The sequence below is a fragment of the Phoenix dactylifera genome, chromosome 3, assembly GCF_051530095.1.
Source record: "Phoenix dactylifera cultivar Ajwa chromosome 3, Ajwa_hap1_PhDact_Kaust_v1.1, whole genome shotgun sequence".
NCBI classification, from domain to species: Eukaryota; Viridiplantae; Streptophyta; class Magnoliopsida; order Arecales; family Arecaceae; genus Phoenix; species Phoenix dactylifera.
The window spans coordinates 44401991-44420658 of NC_143192.1; the positions used below are offsets into that span (position 1 = coordinate 44401991).

An 18668-nucleotide genomic window follows, 5' to 3' on the forward strand; every position below is an offset into this window, starting at 1 on the left:
ACCAATAAAATAACTTTAATATAATCCTATCTAACTCCAGCCTAATTTTTTATATTTTATAATCAACATAGCCTATCAAAATAAGACAGCTATTATCTCAAGTTCTCTACGTCAGTTGAAAAATTGACCGGATATCGATATTTGTTTTGTTCGATATATATATATATATATATTGATATGATAACAAAAAATTATATTTATATTTTTATTAATGAATACGGATATATTGAATGCTGAAAATATAAATTAAATTAAATAATTAAATTATATGATTAGAAAATTAAAAAAAATTATTAAATAAAATGAAAAATTAAGATAAAAACATACGGATATGATTATATTTTTTTTAGAAGTTCACTATGTAAAATTAGTTAGAGCTGTTAAAAGAATCTAATATTTGATAAGGAATGGCGATCAACTTCGTGACAATTGCGGCCATCAAATTTTGTCAAGGAATGGATGGATTATATGTCAACATCAACTCAAAGTTCCTCTACTAACCCTATTCTTTTGACTTTCCCAATAACCCAACGGTCAGATACTCACTCCATCCGTAACTTTGTCAAGGAATAGGAACAAACCCGTAATTTCATCCAACGGTCAACCCACCACCTAAGCGGCTGCACACCCATGAAAAATTTTAGTATATAAGAACTTTATTTATTAGATATGAGAGCGGAAACCAGGTGCGGCCATCGGGAACGGTGGGAGTAGGTGGGGAAGGGCCAAAAGCTCGTGTCTTTCCCTCTATTTCATAGGTAATTTCTCTCTCTTTCTGATTTATCTTCTATAAATTCTTGATTCGATCTATAATTCATCAGTTTCAGGTCTGAGGTGTGGGTCTTGGAGCAGCCCATGGCCGCCGCTTCCAAAACTTACCACTTCGATGAGGTGGCCAAGCACAACGTTACCAAGGATTGCTGGGTCGTCATCTCCGGAAAGGTCTTTCCTTTTGTTTCTTTCCTCGCTCACTTTTTTTCTTTTCCTTTTTATTTTCAATTGTTTGATAGATCGTGCCGTTAGTTTTTTTTTTGGCTTGTTTTGGTTATTTATTTTGGTGATAGATGTGCATGTAATAAGCTTTGCTGTGATTATTTCTGTGTGAGTTTCTGCTTACAGGTGATAAGTGAGAAGCGAGGTTCCTTTGGGATTTGAATCGGTTGAAGTAGGGTTTTCGGTGGGGGTTTAAGAGACCCTTTTTTGTTCTGATTATTGATTTGTTGTGATTAAGTTTCTCTTTCGTCCTTCTTTTAATTTAAATTTAAGGCCTCTGATTGGTGCTGCTTGGATTTATTTGTTCTGATGTTGAGACTGGCTTTATGGGAAATTTGGTCTGTTTGACGATAGGTTAGGCTGCTTTGATTTCTTTCGTTATAGCTGTTTCGATCTCAAATTTATTCTTTTTCTTGAAGACTTTCGATTAGGTTGCTAGGATCCAGTGTGGATTGACGAACCTGAAAACTGGGATCTGATTATCGAGTGCTTGAATGTTTCTCTTATTTGCCATAATTGAGAGGTTTGATTCTTTCTAGGTTTTCTATATAAAATATTGTAGTCTTGCTATGCTTTAGCATGAAAACTAGACAGTGATTGTTGGTGGGATTGAAATCAACTAACACGAAATTATGGAAAAATGCTCATTTGGGAGTAGGACTGCAAGAGAGTTTTGGAGGAGTGGTTACTGATGAAGATCATTTGACTTAAATGGCATTAAAGTGTAAGAGCTAATCTAGGATCAACCTTCAATTATATAATCGAGAAAACCAGATCTTTTAGTTTACTTTGTGGGTAAAAAGTTTCGTGTCTGAGTGGATTTGGATGGATGGTTTCTGCTCTGGTGCTTACTGGCATTTACTTTGATCCTTCTTTGTGTTTCTGGAAACGAAAAAAAGGCTACTATAGTGGATATGGTCATATTCATTTTCTTCATGTTCAAATATTTGGATAAGATAAACATTAAATTGGGTTTGTTAAAGAACTTTACTGTATTCATATGGATTTTCTGCCTTCTTTCGTTCAACGAGTATCACATCTAGATGTGTGGAGTAAGTCTCAAGATCTGTGGTTCTTGTTCATGGTTTCGTCATTCACCTCTTCTCAAGTTTCGAGGATTCCCCCAGCAGAATATGATCTTTAAGATAAGTGCACGACTAAACATCACCCAATTCCATATTTTTCCTAGAAAGAAACGATACAGAAGATGGTGGCAGGACAGCTGTAAACATCACATAGCATGACTCTGTATGACCACCTCCATCCACTTTTGATGGGTGCCTCAATCATCAAAGATTCATCCAGTACAATTAACAACTTTCAGTGGAGCATCAGTATTGTCTCTAGTCCTTTATGATGATGGACTTGCTTAATATGCAGTAGGTAGGATTTGCTATATTTTCTTTTGTCATCCAGGTTTTGGTAGTACAGCTCTATTATTGGTTGAATCCCTTGGCTTTTTCTTAAAATGATGTGGGGTTACCTTACAGTTTTGTGGGTTGTGCTTTCTTTCTTTCTTTCTTCTTTTTGGTGATGTGTGTGAGTACTAATGCTTATCTGGAGATGCTTGCCCCATTTATTTTATTATAGATCCTTTAACTTAAAAATGAAATTGGCCTTGTCTCTAGTGAAAAGGTGCAACCCTCCATATCTGGGATGCTGATGAGTAACTTAGGATCGTAAATGGACATTTGTTCATTGTTTAAGGAATTAGTATGTCGTTAGGGTGTTAAACATAGTGTATGGCATGGAGGGTTCAAGGTGAAAGTAATCTGAGAGACTGACTCATGGGAATTCAAAGAGAAATTGGTTGTGGGCACTTTTTTTCCATGCCATGGATAGAACAGAGGAACATTTCTATCAGAAGGATGGACCACAAGAAAACTCCTTTTATCCAATTGTCGCTCCATCTGATCCCTTCACTAATTCCCTTCTAGCCTCTTAGTTTACTTTGTTTGTCCTATACATGCATACACCCGTGCATGGTGCATGATTATGCCCGTGTATGCAGATATAATTGCATGATCATAAACATAGATGGCCAGTCCTATGTCATCAATTTAGCTTACACTTGACTGTGTTGGAAAATAATCTATCTGCTAAAATCTTATAAATCTCTTTTATGTGATTTTATTGTTTTATCTTCAATATTTAATTAATGGCTTTCTACACACACTAAATAAATAAATAAAATTTTGATGTTACCCAGTTCGAGGCATGCTATGAAAGGCACTTTCTTTAGATTAGAATTCGCCCTGCTCAGGTGCAAACAGTTGATGGCGATCTACTTCCAAGATACAACAAACTGCTTTGTATTTTCCTTAAAGTGCACTCTAACGAAGGAGAATTAGGGTCGAACCCGAACTAGCCAAATCCGGATGTATTGAAAATCAGCAAATTTGATTGATGTGGACTCTCTCAATTCTCTTATATGTGGACATAATCTTCTTCTCAAATGCTTATTCGGTGTACTTGAGTTCACTTACTTAGTGCTCGCAATTCTCTTCTCTAATTTGGAGTTATTCAGATGGAAAGGGGATGTTCTGATGGATGGAAAGTACGATCCCTTTTCTATTTATAGATGTGAAAGGGTGAGTATGATTAGATGCTTAAGCTTCCTTTCGTTGAATGCATCCCTTCACATAATCTATCCATTCATCAAGGGTTGTGTCCCGTAAATCTTATCTATTTAGAAAACCAAGTTATTTGGGAGTCTAAGATATAGAATTCTAAAATCTCAAAATTTTGAATTAAATAATTTATTAATAAACCAACAGACTGCACCATATCAACTGGTTTTTCAAACATTTATCCAATAATTGATGCAACCTTTAAGATTCTTGTATGCACTCATTTCCAATCCTATCATTATTTTGCAAATATTTCTTTTAATATGATTACTTCTACCATGCTCACTATGCAAATAAATCTTCTTTTCACTTTAAGAGTCTGATCTGAATGAAACTTGCATTCTTTGTTTTATGTAGCTAAGCAGTTTTTCTTTGGGAATTTTGCAGAAAAAATACACTTAGTTTTTCATATTTCTAGAATAGAGCCAAATCTATTTTTTTTCAGGTGAACAGTCTGCTTTGAACTTTCCTGGACAATTGTGCCCCTGTCAGATGAATGCACATATTTATCTCAGTTGATGCATTTGGTAATGCATACATATTGGTAAGATTGCAGTGTAGGTCAACTAAAATAGGTTATTACCCAGTTATAGTCCTGGCAATCCAAGATCCTGGGTAGGGAAAACTAGGGATGGACCGAATCTCAGTTCTCTCTTCTTCTTTTTTTTTTGGGGGGGGGGGGGGGGGGGGGGGGGGGGTGCTAAAAGTGGCTGCCCCATGAATAGAACTGGTTTAGGTTCACTGTCAGGTGAAAATTAAGTTTCCACTATGGCCTTGCCTGCAATATAAGTCAGGCTTTAAGATTTCCATGATATCTGCTGGTAAAATTTCAATGCAATGCTCAGCAGATGATTGTCGACACAGATCTCAAAGTCCGCCATGTGTTACAGGTGGCCCCTAGTGGAAACCCAGTTTCCTCTTTGCAATGGACCTCAGCTTCGCCTATTAGTAATGGATGCACATATGCTATATTTTTATCAATAGTTGGCAGAGCAGGAGTATTATTGCTGAGTAAAATTCAAAGTGGTGGTCCTTTTTCTGTAAATTTGAATCATGTGGACCTTTTCTAATTTGCACTTCTCATATCCTTGATGATAAGTTGGCTTGGCCTTAACCAAATCTCCTCTCAGAAAATTGGATCTTTTCTTGAAATGCCCTCTTTCCTTTCTCCTGGTGACTTCAATATTTTTATTTTAATCATCTTAAGAAATTGTATCTAGTAGTTCTCATTCTGGTCGTCATTTGTAGGGACTTACGCGTTATCTCTTATAAAAATATTAATGATTTCACACCTAAACCAAATTATTAATATTACTGTTCTTGCCTTCTTTCTTTCTGACATTATCTGAGATTTAGTGTTTATAAAACATTAAACCCATGCTCTTCTCTTCCCCTTCTTTTTTTTTACGTTAGGCAAGTCGATCTGTATATTGACAAGCTCCCCTTATTAACATATAGGACAATGATTTATGAAGAGCTTAAGATATATCCGAATAATTGTGTATTAACTTGCGGGGACTTGATATGAAAATTTGGGCATGCTCATATATTTTCTTCATCATGAAGTACTCACTTTTATTTTCACATATTTGGGTACTACAGGTGTTTGATGTCACCCCATTTATGGATGAGCATCCAGGTGGTGATGAAGTCTTGCTAGCAGTGACTGGTAATAATTCAAATCAGCTTTTTGTTGAACTGTAGATTTTATATGTTAGTTGCTTTTTGTCTTGTATATTTTCCTATATTCTTATATAAAAGAAAGCATGATTAAACCAGTCAAACTCTGGTCTTGCTTAATTGACTCTATTTGCAGAACTGAATTTTTCATCTAATTGTCTTTGCAGGGAAGGATGCAACCGACGATTTTGAAGATGTAGGTCACAGCACCTCTGCTAAGGAGATGATGAGCAAGTATTGCATCGGGGAGATAGATTCATCAAGTATTCCAACTAAGCGCATGTATGTGCCACCACAACAAGCATCCTACAATCCTGATAAAACTTCAGAATTTGTGATCAAAATACTGCAGTTCCTTGTGCCCATCTTGATCTTGGGTTTGGCATTTGCTGTTCGTCACTTTACCAAAGTGGTGGAGTAACTCCATTTGCCTCGATCATCCGTAGTCTATTGAAACTGAGGTGCAGTGGTGGATTTGATCATTTTATAGTAATTGAACTTTAACACCATTCAACCACCCTGATGGTGGTAATGGATTAGTTGTTATGTGCCAGTCTTTGTCGTCTTGTTTCCTTTCAGTCCGCACTTTTGAGTTTCCTGTTTTAAAGCTGGAACATCTCTTAGGGTGCTGAGGATGGATTTTGAGCTATTACAATTTCAGAAAGATATATAATAAATGAATGCTTTCAAGGCTTTTTAGTCTTCCCTGCTGTTTAAGTAGTGCAGAAATTCGATTTTTACATATAGGAGATGCTTCCGGTCTATAACTAGGGATCTAATGGCCAACCTTGTTCCTTAGGCTTTTGAAACCTTTTCTTCCTCTTTTCATTCGATTTTTGAACAAACTAGGTGTCCTTCCATGTTCATTATTATGTGCATGGATGAAAGCTCCTAATTTGTGGTTCTGTGGGGATAAAAGCTAAAAGATCTCTGGACTTTTCACATGTACATCTCCGAGGATATGGTTTATCGTATATTTACTCGTTGAAAATTATTATCTGAGTTCGTATCTTTCAAATCATTCTTTTTTTTCCGGATGATATCCTTCCATTAAATTTTAGACTATGTTAAAAAGTAATCGTTTTAAATGTAAATGGATATTATTAATATTATTTACATTAATAAGGATATTATTATTTTTTACGTTGATACTCTTGAAAAATAAATGTTTAATTTATATCATGAAGAATTATATTTTTGTATAAAATTTTGAGGGAAAGAAGCTGATATTATGAACATCATCAGTGAAAAATCCAAGGCTATCTGAGATCTGAGAGAATTATGTACCAGAGTACCAGTGGATGAAATGATGAGCTCTTTCATCCACTGGTTCATGTGGGAAGGGAAGAAAGTTGAAGCTCAACTTCGTCCCTGGTGAACATTTTTTTTCATATATCAGCTCCAGCGTGGATGCTTATCTCTCAGGTTTGCTCTACAAGCCCTGTAGAGAACCTTCTTGGGATTAATTGACGGAGAGCTCCACTGAGAATGTTCCAACTTTCTACAGAACCACACGATGAAGAGAGCTATATTGGGATTAATTGACAGGGAAGCATCAATTAGATCTCTAGCACTCTAGCTCATTCTTCAACTGTTCTAGTTGGATGAGTTGCTGAAGAGCTGTTATTGTGGCCCTTGATCATGTAAATTATGTAAAATGGTGCAATCCACCATGCCTTTTTCTGAATGTAAATATGCAAATTAACCAAAACTGCATTCCACTTTTAGTCTGCCCCCTGGTCTTGGAGGAAAGCTGTTTGGTGCTAATGTTAAACTGATGTCCACACTTCAAGAACCTGGCAAAAGAGAGCAGCAATACATGAGAGATCTTGGTTGATTTCATCCATCTGTAGCAAATTTAACAAACTCATTCACCAAAAAGGCTTCCAGAATACCAGATTCAAAAGTAGAAAATAAACATAGGGAAGGAAGATTCAGATTAAATTGACCGCACTTGTATAATTTGGAATGATTCTTTGTAAGTAGTAAAATAGCATTTTTAGTCTCTCTAAAGTAAATCCAATAAGGGGTTCTCGGAACTTTTTTCCTTCCATCAGTGCTATGCTTTATCACAGCAACTGGTATTGATGACTGAAACAAACAAAAACGGAAGAAGCCAATAAGGGAGAGATGACTCATAAAGATGGTACAAACACCAGGTCATTCAATTTTCTCATGTAGGGTGACCACTAGATCATGGGCATCATCCAAGAGCTTCCAAACATCCAGCTGCCCTGCCATGTTGTTGCACTCCCTGATGATTTCATCCATGCTGCTGTACATCTCTATGATCAGCTTCCTCCTCTGCAGAACACAGGCTGCAATGGCGTAAAGCAGCAAGTCATCAGTGGGGGGAGCCCGCAGCCTTATCCTTCCCCAGGCAGACTTTCCAATCCCTGCCCTGATTGCTGCCTGGTCTGCCCACATTACCTCCCATAAACACACAGTTTGCTCGAAAGTGAGCTCCCTACGGAACATAACCACCACCATTCTGTAGACAAAGAAGCAGTCCTCTGCTTGAAGCTTCTCCAAGTGTCGATACAGGTGCGAGTCCTTGGACTTGATGATCTTTGATACAGTCTTCAGCTGTCTCCTTATGCCAACTTCATCGAGCCTAAAATTATGCCGGGCTTTCCTCATGAAACCGACAAAGCACCAAAATGCCTCGTGGTCCTCCTCCATGACTGCAAGTATGGGAGATAGGAGGTCGCTCATTCCTTGGCAGTAGCCAATTTCTGGGTCATAGAGTGCATATGCCTCAAGTATAGCAACTAAGCGCGCAGCATGGTAGATTCTGCATTGCTCCAAGTGGTCATAGTCCTTCAAACCAACATCAACAGCAGCCTTGAGTGCCTTGTCCTCAGAGATTAAAGCTTGGGCTGGAGAGTAGATGGCCCACTCTGCATTAGCTCGAATTGCATCTAAACGGATGATACGCTGCCATGTAGCAAAGTCCTCAGCGGTTCGACAAGATTTAGGATTGCTCCCTTTAGTTGAAGTAATCTTGCAATACTTGGGATCGGTTTCCATGTTCCCTTCTGCAGCAGAGTATGTCGACTGGCTTTCAGGTTCTTCTTCAGTGGAGGATTCAGTATCAGAGGATTCTGTCTCCACAGCAGACGCATCATCGACATGAGTGATCCCACTCTTGTCTTCTTCTTCCACATTGCATGAGCTGGGGGCAGAGGTCTCATCATGCGATGGTTGCTCTGCATTGCCATCATCTGGGCTTCCTCGATCAAAAGAGAGGGACTCCCTGGCACTAGACACACATTCAGATCCAGGAGATTCACGACCCTCAATGAAACTGGAGCTCTCAGCATAACTGACTTCAATTATTTCCTTGTCTCCATCACTGCTTAGCTTTAGAAGTCGCCCGCACCGTCTCCTTAGCTTCTCATATTCTTTCCTGTATTAAAAGTACAGACAAGGAATGTGATATTGCCTTCAAAACTTGTAGCATATACATACATATATACACACACACACTATGGCTAACTAATTCCCACGAACAACCAGCTTGGTTGTTCCCACCTGTAAGAGCCTGTTTGGATTTTTCCTATAAGATTGGGCTGAAAATCCTTTAGGATTCGTAGATTGGGCTAGTACAACCAGCGAAATCACATGCTACAAGCTGCGCTAGGTCTGTATTCATAAAATACCTAAAAAAAGCGTTGGAGTGGGCAGGGCTGAGGTCTTTTTTTTCTCCTTATGGGATTCGGGCTGGCCAATCCAAAGCTATTCTAGATATTTTGCCTAGCCCCATCTATAGCATGCGATCTTGCTGGTTGTACTGGCCTAAACGACAAAGCCTACAGGATTTTCAACCCACTCTTGTAAGAAAACCCAAACAGGCCCTAAATGATAAAAATATCCCTGCATATTGCATCAGATACTTGTACATGCATGAGTGTAGTTTTTCATTTAGCAGATCCCATGAATGCATTTTTTTTGTATTAATTGTTTCGCCTTTTAGTGCATTGCTTTCACCTATCAAATGAACAAAGTATTGTTCTTCCCCATTTTCCCTCAATGTCATCATGTTGTACATATTTCTTAAACAAGTTATTTCTCATATCACAGCAACTGCTTTAGTTAAACCCATGAAGAAGAAAACCATGGATTGAAAAGAGGTAGAAGCCAAGTCTAATTACCTTTTCTGTTGTCTAACAACATTTCTTTCAGCCCTTGAACTGTTTAGGTCATAGCTGCACATTGAACAAAATCATACCTATTAAATGCTTCTAGCAACTCCAGACAAACACTACTGTCTTTAAATCCATTACTACATATATCAAGCACATCATTATCAATTTAGTGAAATGCCTTGAATACAACAAAGCCTTGCATGCTGCACACAAGGTAAAACAAAAAACAGTACCGAGTTGCTAATAGTGCCTATCAAATCACAATGAGCACAAATGACATGCAGCTCTACGAATTAAACACACAACTACTATGAATTTCCATGTTGCCACATACATAAACACTACTAATATATACAACATAAGCAAGAATAAGCTTGACAAAGAAAGAAAAAAGAAGGTGATTATTTATGATTTGTGCCACTGAGTCTTTTTATCAGCATCAATTGTACTCAAAATGAGGCAAACTTGCAAGCATCACATTTTGCAGCAAGAACCTTAATAGGATTATTTGTTAAATTATAAGATAACAGTTGCAATAATATGATCGATACACACACAGAGAGAGACTTGGCTACACTTGAGTGGATCTCTCCTCAGACCGGCCAAGTCAAGATTAGATGATGAGGATCCCACATCGATGATTCAAACCACTAGATATGACCTATCTCTAATCTGCTTATACACCAAAAAATCATGTATGGAGACGCTTAGCCTATGCATCAAATGATCAAAAAATTGAATAGTTTAAATAACACGAAACAATAGATTTTTTTTTGATTACTTGATGCATCGGCTAGTGGGTCTTCAAATCATATGATTTTTGGTGTGTAAATAGTTTAGAGGTAGTATATCATATCCAACAGCTCGAATCATCAATGTGGGATCCCCATCATCCAATCTAGACCTAAATTGGATCTAGGTGGAGACCTACTCGAGTGTAGCTAAGTCTATCTCTACATCCAACATCGATAATACAAGATGTTAGATGTGATCTATACCTCTAATGTGCTTATACACCAAAAGCATGTGATTTGGAGTCCGCTAGGTTGTACATCAAGTGGTCAAAAAATTGAACGGCTTAAATAACATAAAACAATACATGTCTGTTTAACCAATTGATGCATAAGCTAGGAGTCTTAAAATCACATGATTTTTTGTGTATAAATAGTTTAGAGATAGTAGATCACATTCAACAACTCAAATCATTGATATGGGTCCTCCATCATCTGATCTAGACCTAACTGGATCTAAGTGGAGATCTACTCAAGTATAGACAAGTCTATCTCTATATTATATGCATGTATGTATCTACATGCATGTGTACATAAGGATTCATGACATTTTGCAAATGTCAAACAGGAATAGAATGGCAAGGATTTTGAATCGACAAAAAAGGAACATAAGCAACAGATGGGGTATGGTCCATCACTTTGTCTTTTCCACAAAGTTGCATAGAGGTTAATATGAAGAACAAGGAAAATACAATATGAATGTCTTTTAATCCACCCATTATCTCTTCTAGCTCAATAATTTAGTAATCTACCTCGTTCAAATACAGCTTTGAACAAAAATGCACTTCAATATATGGATATTTTAGATTAGCTTAAGATGGAATCTGGAACTCAAGCTAAATACTGGAAGTAGCAAAACCACTAAGGCTCCGTTTGGGGGAGCTTTTGGAGGGCCAAAAAGCACTTTTTGGCCCTCCAAAAGCACTTTTAGATAAAAAATTGTGTTTGATAAAAATTTCGGAAAGCTGTTTTAGCTTTTTCAGAAAGCTAAAAATAGCTTTTTGGTAGAAGCTCCATTTTGGAGCTTTCCGAAAAAGCTGTTTTGAGCTTTGTCGGAAAGCTATTTTTTTTGACCAAAATACCCCCATTTAAAAATCCTTTTTTCTCCCAAAACACTCCATCTCACAGCCTCTCCCTCTCCCACCTATCCCCCTTCCTCTCCCCACCGCCGCCCCCATGCCCCCGCCCCCACGGCCGCCGCCGGCCACGATGTCCCCATCACGGATAGGGAGGTGCCGAAGAAGAAGGGGGTCAGTCGCCACGAATGTCCCCGCCCCCACGGTGGGGAGGTGCCGAAGAAGAGGAAGAAGAAGGGGGTGCCCTCCCGCTTCCTGCGGCCGCCGCCGACCACGACCCGCCCCCCTTCCGCGTTCGCCATGGCTCAGCACCTTTCTGGCGCTATCAGCCTCGCAAGAGGAGAACACTTTGCAGGGGGCCAGCCGCGGCCACTGAGACTACCACAGGCGCCACCGGCCACTGCCCGACCCCCTCCTGCGGCCGCCACGACCCGACCCCTTTCTGGTGCCACCGGCCTCGCGGGAGGAGAAAAAAGGAGAAGGTAGGAGAGGAAGGAAGGAGAAGAGAAGAAAAAAGAAAAGAAAAGAAAAAGAAGAAAAGGAAAGAAAAAGAAGAAAAGGAAAGAAAAAAAGAGAAGAAAAGAAAAGAAAAGAAAAAAAAGGAAAAGAATAAATAAATAAATGCATAAATAAATATGTATATAAATGAATGAATGGATAAATAAATAAATAAGATAATAAATAAATATATTTCAATGAATAAAATAATAAATAAATAAATGCATAAATAAATATATATATATATGAATGAATGAATAAATAAATAAATAATGAGTGAGTGGTAAATAATCTGATCTCTATGATATTGATAGGTACAGTGAATTTGTCACCATTGCAATTAGTTAAGTAAAGATATAATTTGTTAAAGAGATAAATAGTCATCATAAGGGTGAAAAATTATTTTACACTAATAATTATAATATTATATATTTATTGTTGCACTATACTATAAATATAATATTATATTACATTATATCATAATACATTGATATGCTATGTTAAATAATTTAATGTTATATTAAATTATTATTCTATAGTATACAATATTATAGTACTATATTATAATATTATTATATTACATTACAGTAATATTATACTATATCATATATTTATGTATTAATACATGTTATATTTTATTATGCTCTGTTGTATAATACTCTGCAATGTCCTTTATGATAATTTTATCATACCAAAGTACTTTTTCAGTTTGTTTACCAAACACATGTTAAAGTACCACAGCAAAATGTAGTTACCAAACAACAAATAGCTTTTTATAAAAGCTCTACTTCAGAAAGTTCTACTTCCAACAGCTTACTTCCAAAAGCTCTACTGCCAACAGCTCCCCCAAACGGAGCATAAATCCACAAACAGTTTTAATTTATAATTAACTCAAGTAAAGTGAATCCAGAAATATAATTCATGTTTTTCATTTACTTAATCTACTGAAGATGGATGAGTAAAATTTGATACAAATTAAAACACCACTTCTACCATTGTAAAAGCAATCCTAGAATATACAGGTTTGACAATAACTTTGCGGACCAAATATCAAGTCTTCCATCTTTTCACCCATGTTAGCATAGCAGATGCTCACAGCATAACTGCAGAGTTCATAGAAATGAGAATATACAGAAACAAGAAGTCCTACTCAGGTGCAGTAATATTACTAAGTTCAGTAATGATTAGGTTTACATTGACAGATCATATTTGTCACTAGCACTGCAGTTGTTCTGATACCATCTCCAAGAGGATAAGCAAGTGATGAGGTTGAAATAATTTTTTTCAATATCGACTGCTAGCATTCATTGTTCACTGTACATTTTTTATAGTGAAATATGAGAAAATCTGAACAGAAGTCAGCAGCAAGAGGTATGATGACTGCATGGCATACTGATATAAAACAGTGAAATTAGCAAAATAAACCTGGATCTGTGACCTCAGACTGATAACAAAAAAATCCAAGCAGTACCACAAATATAGAACAAATCAGAAATTAGGGTGAAAAAATAAATTTATATTAACCATCAAGAGAACAAGCTTAATAGCTAACATAATTAACTAAATAAAGTGGAGAATAACATCAAAGAAGTGAAAAGGGTCTCCATAATCCATCAGACCTTAGTCTAAACAAATCTAATCTCTAAGTTAAGCCTCAAGTGAGAATGATTCCTGGGGAAATTTTATATGAGAAAAAGTGGCTTATTAGTTTATAGGCCAGACTTACACATAGTCATATACACTATTTGAGTAACAGATTCCACATCAAACGACGAGACTCTCTTAGTCCCATATGCACTTGCACTTTGTATTATATGCACAAGTCCTTTAGTAGTGCATTACATGCACAAGAAGTGCTGCACCTTATCCAGTTCAAGTCACAAACCTTACACTCCAAAAAAATGTTCTGCTTATAAACCATAACAATTGATTATTCAGTTAATTATAAGTATACAATTGCTCCTTTCAAGGGACCTGATTTTGGGTTCTATACAACCTCAACACTAACTATATATGTGTGTACGTTATCTACTTGGAGAAGCAATCAAACAATATCATGAAAATATGCCCCAAGATTTTTTATTTTTTTTTGAACCTCCATGTAACACTTGGAAAGCTCAAGTTCTTTCCCTCCCATTAAACTCAAGATTATCTACTTTCTCATGAGCATTTTCATTTTGTTTATTTAAACTTCTTAGTTGACCCACAAGAAAATCACAAAAAAAAATCCTATCACTTCATTCACAAGAACCCCATAACATAGAATTAGCATTAATTGAACAAAATCCTTGAACAAATTAGCATTATCATCCATCTCCCACATAAATTTAAATGATCAACTAGAAGGAGAAGAATAAGAGTCATTTAATGAATGTCTGTCAAACTTCTTAGACATCTTAAGTAGAAATAATATCAAAACTGAAGAGAAAAGAAAGGAACATACCTAGCCACATAATTCATTGAATTACTGAATGGTATTCAAATTATTATCAAAATTGTTATTTTATTTTTCCTCTACTTTTCTAATATCTGCACTGCTTTCTTTTAATTTTCCCAATTTGTTGCAAAATTAAAAAGTTATCCAAAATCACAGATACAATTACATATTGAGTCTAACCTTTTCTATTCTTACCCATATTTTTCATTGGATTAATAAAGTGCTCTGGTTGTCAGAAAAGCTTTCTGCATGAAATAAAAGTAGAATTCTTTCACATGCTATGTTGTGTAGAGCCTACATGCAGTCACCAGTCCAGCAAGAACGCAATTTAGGAAATTGTATTTTTACAGGCATGGTGCAAGCAAGCAGACAACATCAAATTTGTCTTTCATCGTCCTGCCATCTGCCCATGTGTGAGCGGAAGCAGCAATTGACAGGGGAGTGAAAGGGCAGACCACACATGTTGGATTCATCTATATGGAGTATAACATCCCACAATTTCTGGGAACAAATAACATCATATCATATCTGAGAAATGTGCAGTCATTTACCTCTCTAAATCACTTTTAAAAAAAGAAGGGCTTGAAGCACATATTAGAAGGAAAAGAAATCCAGAGTTTGGCAGCTTTAGAGCATGCATAAAACACGTAATGAAGGAATTGAAATTCCATTACCAAGCAAATGACAATTTACATGGCTATTACTAAGTTTATTAATAAGGCTAGTTACAAGACAGTGATTTACCTATTTAATGTTGTCATCAAGATGATAGCTGTGGAGGTACTACTGTTCAAAGGCTTCATCTTTCCCTTAAAAGTTTGAACACCCTTTAACCCCTAAAAAGTATCCTAGAAGGTCCACGATAACTATTCTCTCAAGAAAATATGTCCATTATAATGGTGCTGTTAAACCATTTAAACCAAGCACTTAATTCCCATCCATATGTTGAACCACCGAGTTTCCCTTGACAACTCCTTCCGAAATAGTTAAAATGCAGATATTGCTTGAGCTTTCTTGTAACTGTCACCTAGAAGTAAACTAATAATGTTGATACAACCATATATCTTTACTTCATGGAACACCCTCCCTCTACACTCATTAGCAGAAAGCATTCTTCAGATTAGTAATGGAACATTCACTACTCATTATCTAATCTAGTATATTCTTCCTCCTGAAGAAGCTTCATATCTTAATTCTTAACGACAATCTAGTTTATTCCAGGCAACCACATAATTCAGAAAGAACCACATCAATCTAGAAATGAATATTTTATATAACCATTTGCAATTTATATATAGACAAAAAGAGAATAAAGAATAAAACCCAGAAGCTAGTATCGTACACTATTTTCCTAATTACAGCCTTATGAATAAAAATAGCAATGCATATATTAATAAATGCAATGCTTTAGTACATATGTCAAATAATTTTCTATTATGTGTGCTCTCAGTTCAGCTACTCCCCAACAGAAAGATGGAATCAACAGTGCACAAAGTTTGCAAAGTTCAAAATTGCATTAAGATGCAGGAAATTGTTATTTCATGTCAAACACGTAGTTTGCACTGATACATAAACTACACTTTATGGACAAGATATCTAGGGACATAGGCTACCAATAGAGTATCTCGAGTTTCCCATATAATTTTGACTCATATCTCAAGAGGTTGAGGTTGTGATCCTTAATGGTGCCTGTCTGAACTCCTATCACACTGTTACTAAAAATTATCATAGAGGAAAGCTACGTGGTCCATTTATTGGATGGAAATCACAGGATCTTGAGTAAACAATATTTCTATAACCTCCTTGTATTTTAAATATTACTTTCCTGTTTTTCTGTTCCGAATTTGGGCCTAACTAGAAGTTTTCATAATAATTAACTATTCAAATCTAGGATTTGGATTTGCATAAATAAATTGTAACCATAATAACGTAAAACAAATAGGTGGACCAACAGATTCACAATGACAAAGAAAATAACAACCATAAACTAAACATATAACAAGCCTATATGTTTTTTTCTATAAAAAAAAAGGAGCAAATAGAAGCATTTGAAAATAACAGCTCAGAAAACTTACACTCCAAGAAGAAAAGGCCAAACCTCAGCTCTGATGCCTGGGTCCACTCCCTAAACCATAAATCAGATGGCTAGATCATTGAGAACATTTCTCAAACCATGATAAATAGCATGATCAGGACAATTTGATGCAAAGCAAACAGAAAAAAGCTTTTATAAAGTAAGTGCTTACTCCACTGCGGACTTTCTTTAGAAACTTCACCCCTCCATCACGAAGCTTTCCATCTGGTGTAAAGAAATTGTACCATTGCTGCCTAGTAAGTGCACGTTTTCTTTTTCTTCTAGACCATGGTGATTTAAGGGTACCTCTGCAGAAATATACAGTCTAGTTATCAACCGATACAATAAGAAATAAAACTGAATGAAAAAGGTGAACAAATTGATAAATCTATAGAACTCATTCATATGAAACACTACTTATATGTTAAAGTTCAGAACATTCCAAGGCACTCTAACATAGAACAAGAAAACTAGAGCTACAGTGCACTATATGTGTTAATCATGGTCTGACCAGAGTGCAGGTTACCAATCCTCCCAAAATTTAAACAGAGAAAGAAATGATGCAGGAGCAACCAGACTTCAAAATCCAAGACAATAAGCGGATGAACCAAAATGATTCGGGAATAAACTGAGCACTTAGTAGAAAGTATAAGATTACCACATTCAGCATATCTGGAGCATGAGAAGACCTGAAAATGATACATTCATTGAAACCCATAATTGTTTATAGAACCCATGAATTCCTTGCCAACTCTGAAAACATCAATTTGATGTCTATGATGACAATCATTATTATCGGCGAAACATAGAACCAAAGAGATGCAGCCATATTATGAACCAATGCTCACATGGTCACTAGCCCATACAACACAATGTTGGGATGTAGGAAAGTCTTTGCCAGATTGGACCCACTAAAGATGAAGAGAAGCAATAGCAACCATTGTGGTGCTGATAATACTTGCCATAGATCAGGTGCGCAACAGAAAAAGGAAACAAGTTCTATGGAACTGCTGAAGTCATCGCACCCATCCATCGATAAAATTGAATGAGAGACATAATGAGAAGGCAACCAATGCAATCTATTAGAAAAGAATGTGACCCAGCACCGACACGGACAAAAAATAAGTAATCATCAGAACTGCTGCATACAAAGAAGACAGATGCTCCAAAAGTCCTAAACCACTGAACTAGCAAAAAGATCAAACAATATGAGCAAATCAAAAGAGGAAAGAGAGCATATCGAAATTAAGTAATCACATAACAAGAACTCATCAATCCTATTTCCTTCTTTTTTCTCTTCGTTACTTAAGAGTGAAGATTTGGACTGAAGAGTTCAGCAAATTGATATGAGAAACTGGAACTCTAGCGAAATCTAAAGAGAAAAATTAAGGCGAGAAAGGAGAAGGAGAAAAGGAGAATAAGAGGAAACGGGGACTCACCGATCAGGGACAGGTGAGGAGGCGACAATGAGAAGCGATCTCAAATGGATCCAAGACGACGTATGCGACGGCGAAGATGGTGAGGACGAAGAGGAATTCGAGGTGTGAGATCTTCGGAGGGCTTTCATCTATTTGTCTTCTAAAAATTTCGTTCTTTTCTACTCCTAAAAGGGGGGGAGAAGGAAGTTGGGGAAGAAGAGGGATGGGGGCTTTTCTCTCTCTCTCTCTCTTTTACCTACGCGAGGAGATGAAAAAGGTGGCGGCCAAGGCGATTCCGGCCATGGCCGTCACACCCAGCGCTACGCCGGCATGCCACCGCCCGCCGACCGGTCCCAAGATCCAAGCGCCGCCACCGCTGCCGCCGCCGGCACCCAATTTCACCACCAAGTTGCTGATCTCGCCCTCCAACCAGTCCCACTCCCACATCGATCGCCCACCCCGATCCCCCTTGACCATCACCCGTCGCCGCCGCTCCTCCGACCACCACTCCCGGCTGCTCTCCGCCTCCCACCCTCTCTCTCTCTCTCTCTCTCTCTATCTATCTATCTATCTATCTATCTATCTATCTCACTCACTGTGGAGACTGGGCTAGAAAAGGAGCCTCTTTTATTTTCACCGACGACTTAATATTGTTAAAAGCGACTGATCACAGAGGTAAGAACCACAACTAGGAGCAGAGAGAGAAGGTTTGGAGCCTTGGAGGCAAGAGGGTAGGAAAAATGGATGAATGAGAGAGAAGGCTTTCGCTTCTCTTTTATAAAGAGGGAAACATGCGTGATGGCACGTGACACTTCTATAAAAAGGCAGTGAGGCTGGTACAGGGGAACCCCACCAATAATGCCCTTCTTCCCTCCACATTTATTGTACCCCCTGCACGTTTGCCTCTACTCCCCTTTCCCTTC

The 18668-nt window shown here is 37.3% G+C and overlaps 2 protein-coding genes across 4 annotated transcripts; one reads left to right on the forward strand and one right to left on the reverse strand.

Annotated features, from left to right (window-relative positions):
* The first annotated feature begins 651 nt into the window (after positions 1–651).
* LOC103708462 (cytochrome b5) lies at positions 652–6006 on the forward strand. Of its 2 annotated transcripts, none has more exons than XM_008793390.4 (4): positions 652–758; positions 822–942; positions 5226–5292; positions 5471–6006. In XM_008793390.4, the coding sequence occupies exons 2-4, from the start codon at positions 856–858 to the stop codon at positions 5722–5724; spliced, it is 408 nt and encodes a 135-aa protein (XP_008791612.1). In that variant the 5' UTR covers positions 652–758; positions 822–855; the 3' UTR covers positions 5725–6006. The 2 variants fall into 2 exon arrangements, with proteins under 2 accessions (XP_008791612.1, XP_008791613.1); XM_008793391.5 differs by having other exon boundaries at positions 653–758; positions 828–942.
* Positions 6007–7236: 1230 nt separating this feature from the next.
* On the reverse strand, positions 7237–18505 carry LOC103708463 (rab GTPase-activating protein 22). Of its 2 annotated transcripts, none has more exons than XM_008793392.6 (5): positions 18002–18505; positions 16500–16635; positions 16329–16378; positions 9458–9511; positions 7237–8712 (listed from the first exon to the last, which is right to left on the reverse strand). In XM_008793392.6, exons 1-5 carry the CDS (start codon positions 18220–18222, stop codon positions 7464–7466), a joined length of 1710 nt encoding a protein of 569 aa, XP_008791614.3. In that variant the 5' UTR covers positions 18223–18505; the 3' UTR covers positions 7237–7463. The 2 variants fall into 2 exon arrangements, with proteins under 2 accessions (XP_008791614.3, XP_008791616.3); XM_008793394.4 differs by having other exon boundaries at positions 17767–18504.
* Positions 18506–18668: the final 163 nt, after the last annotated feature.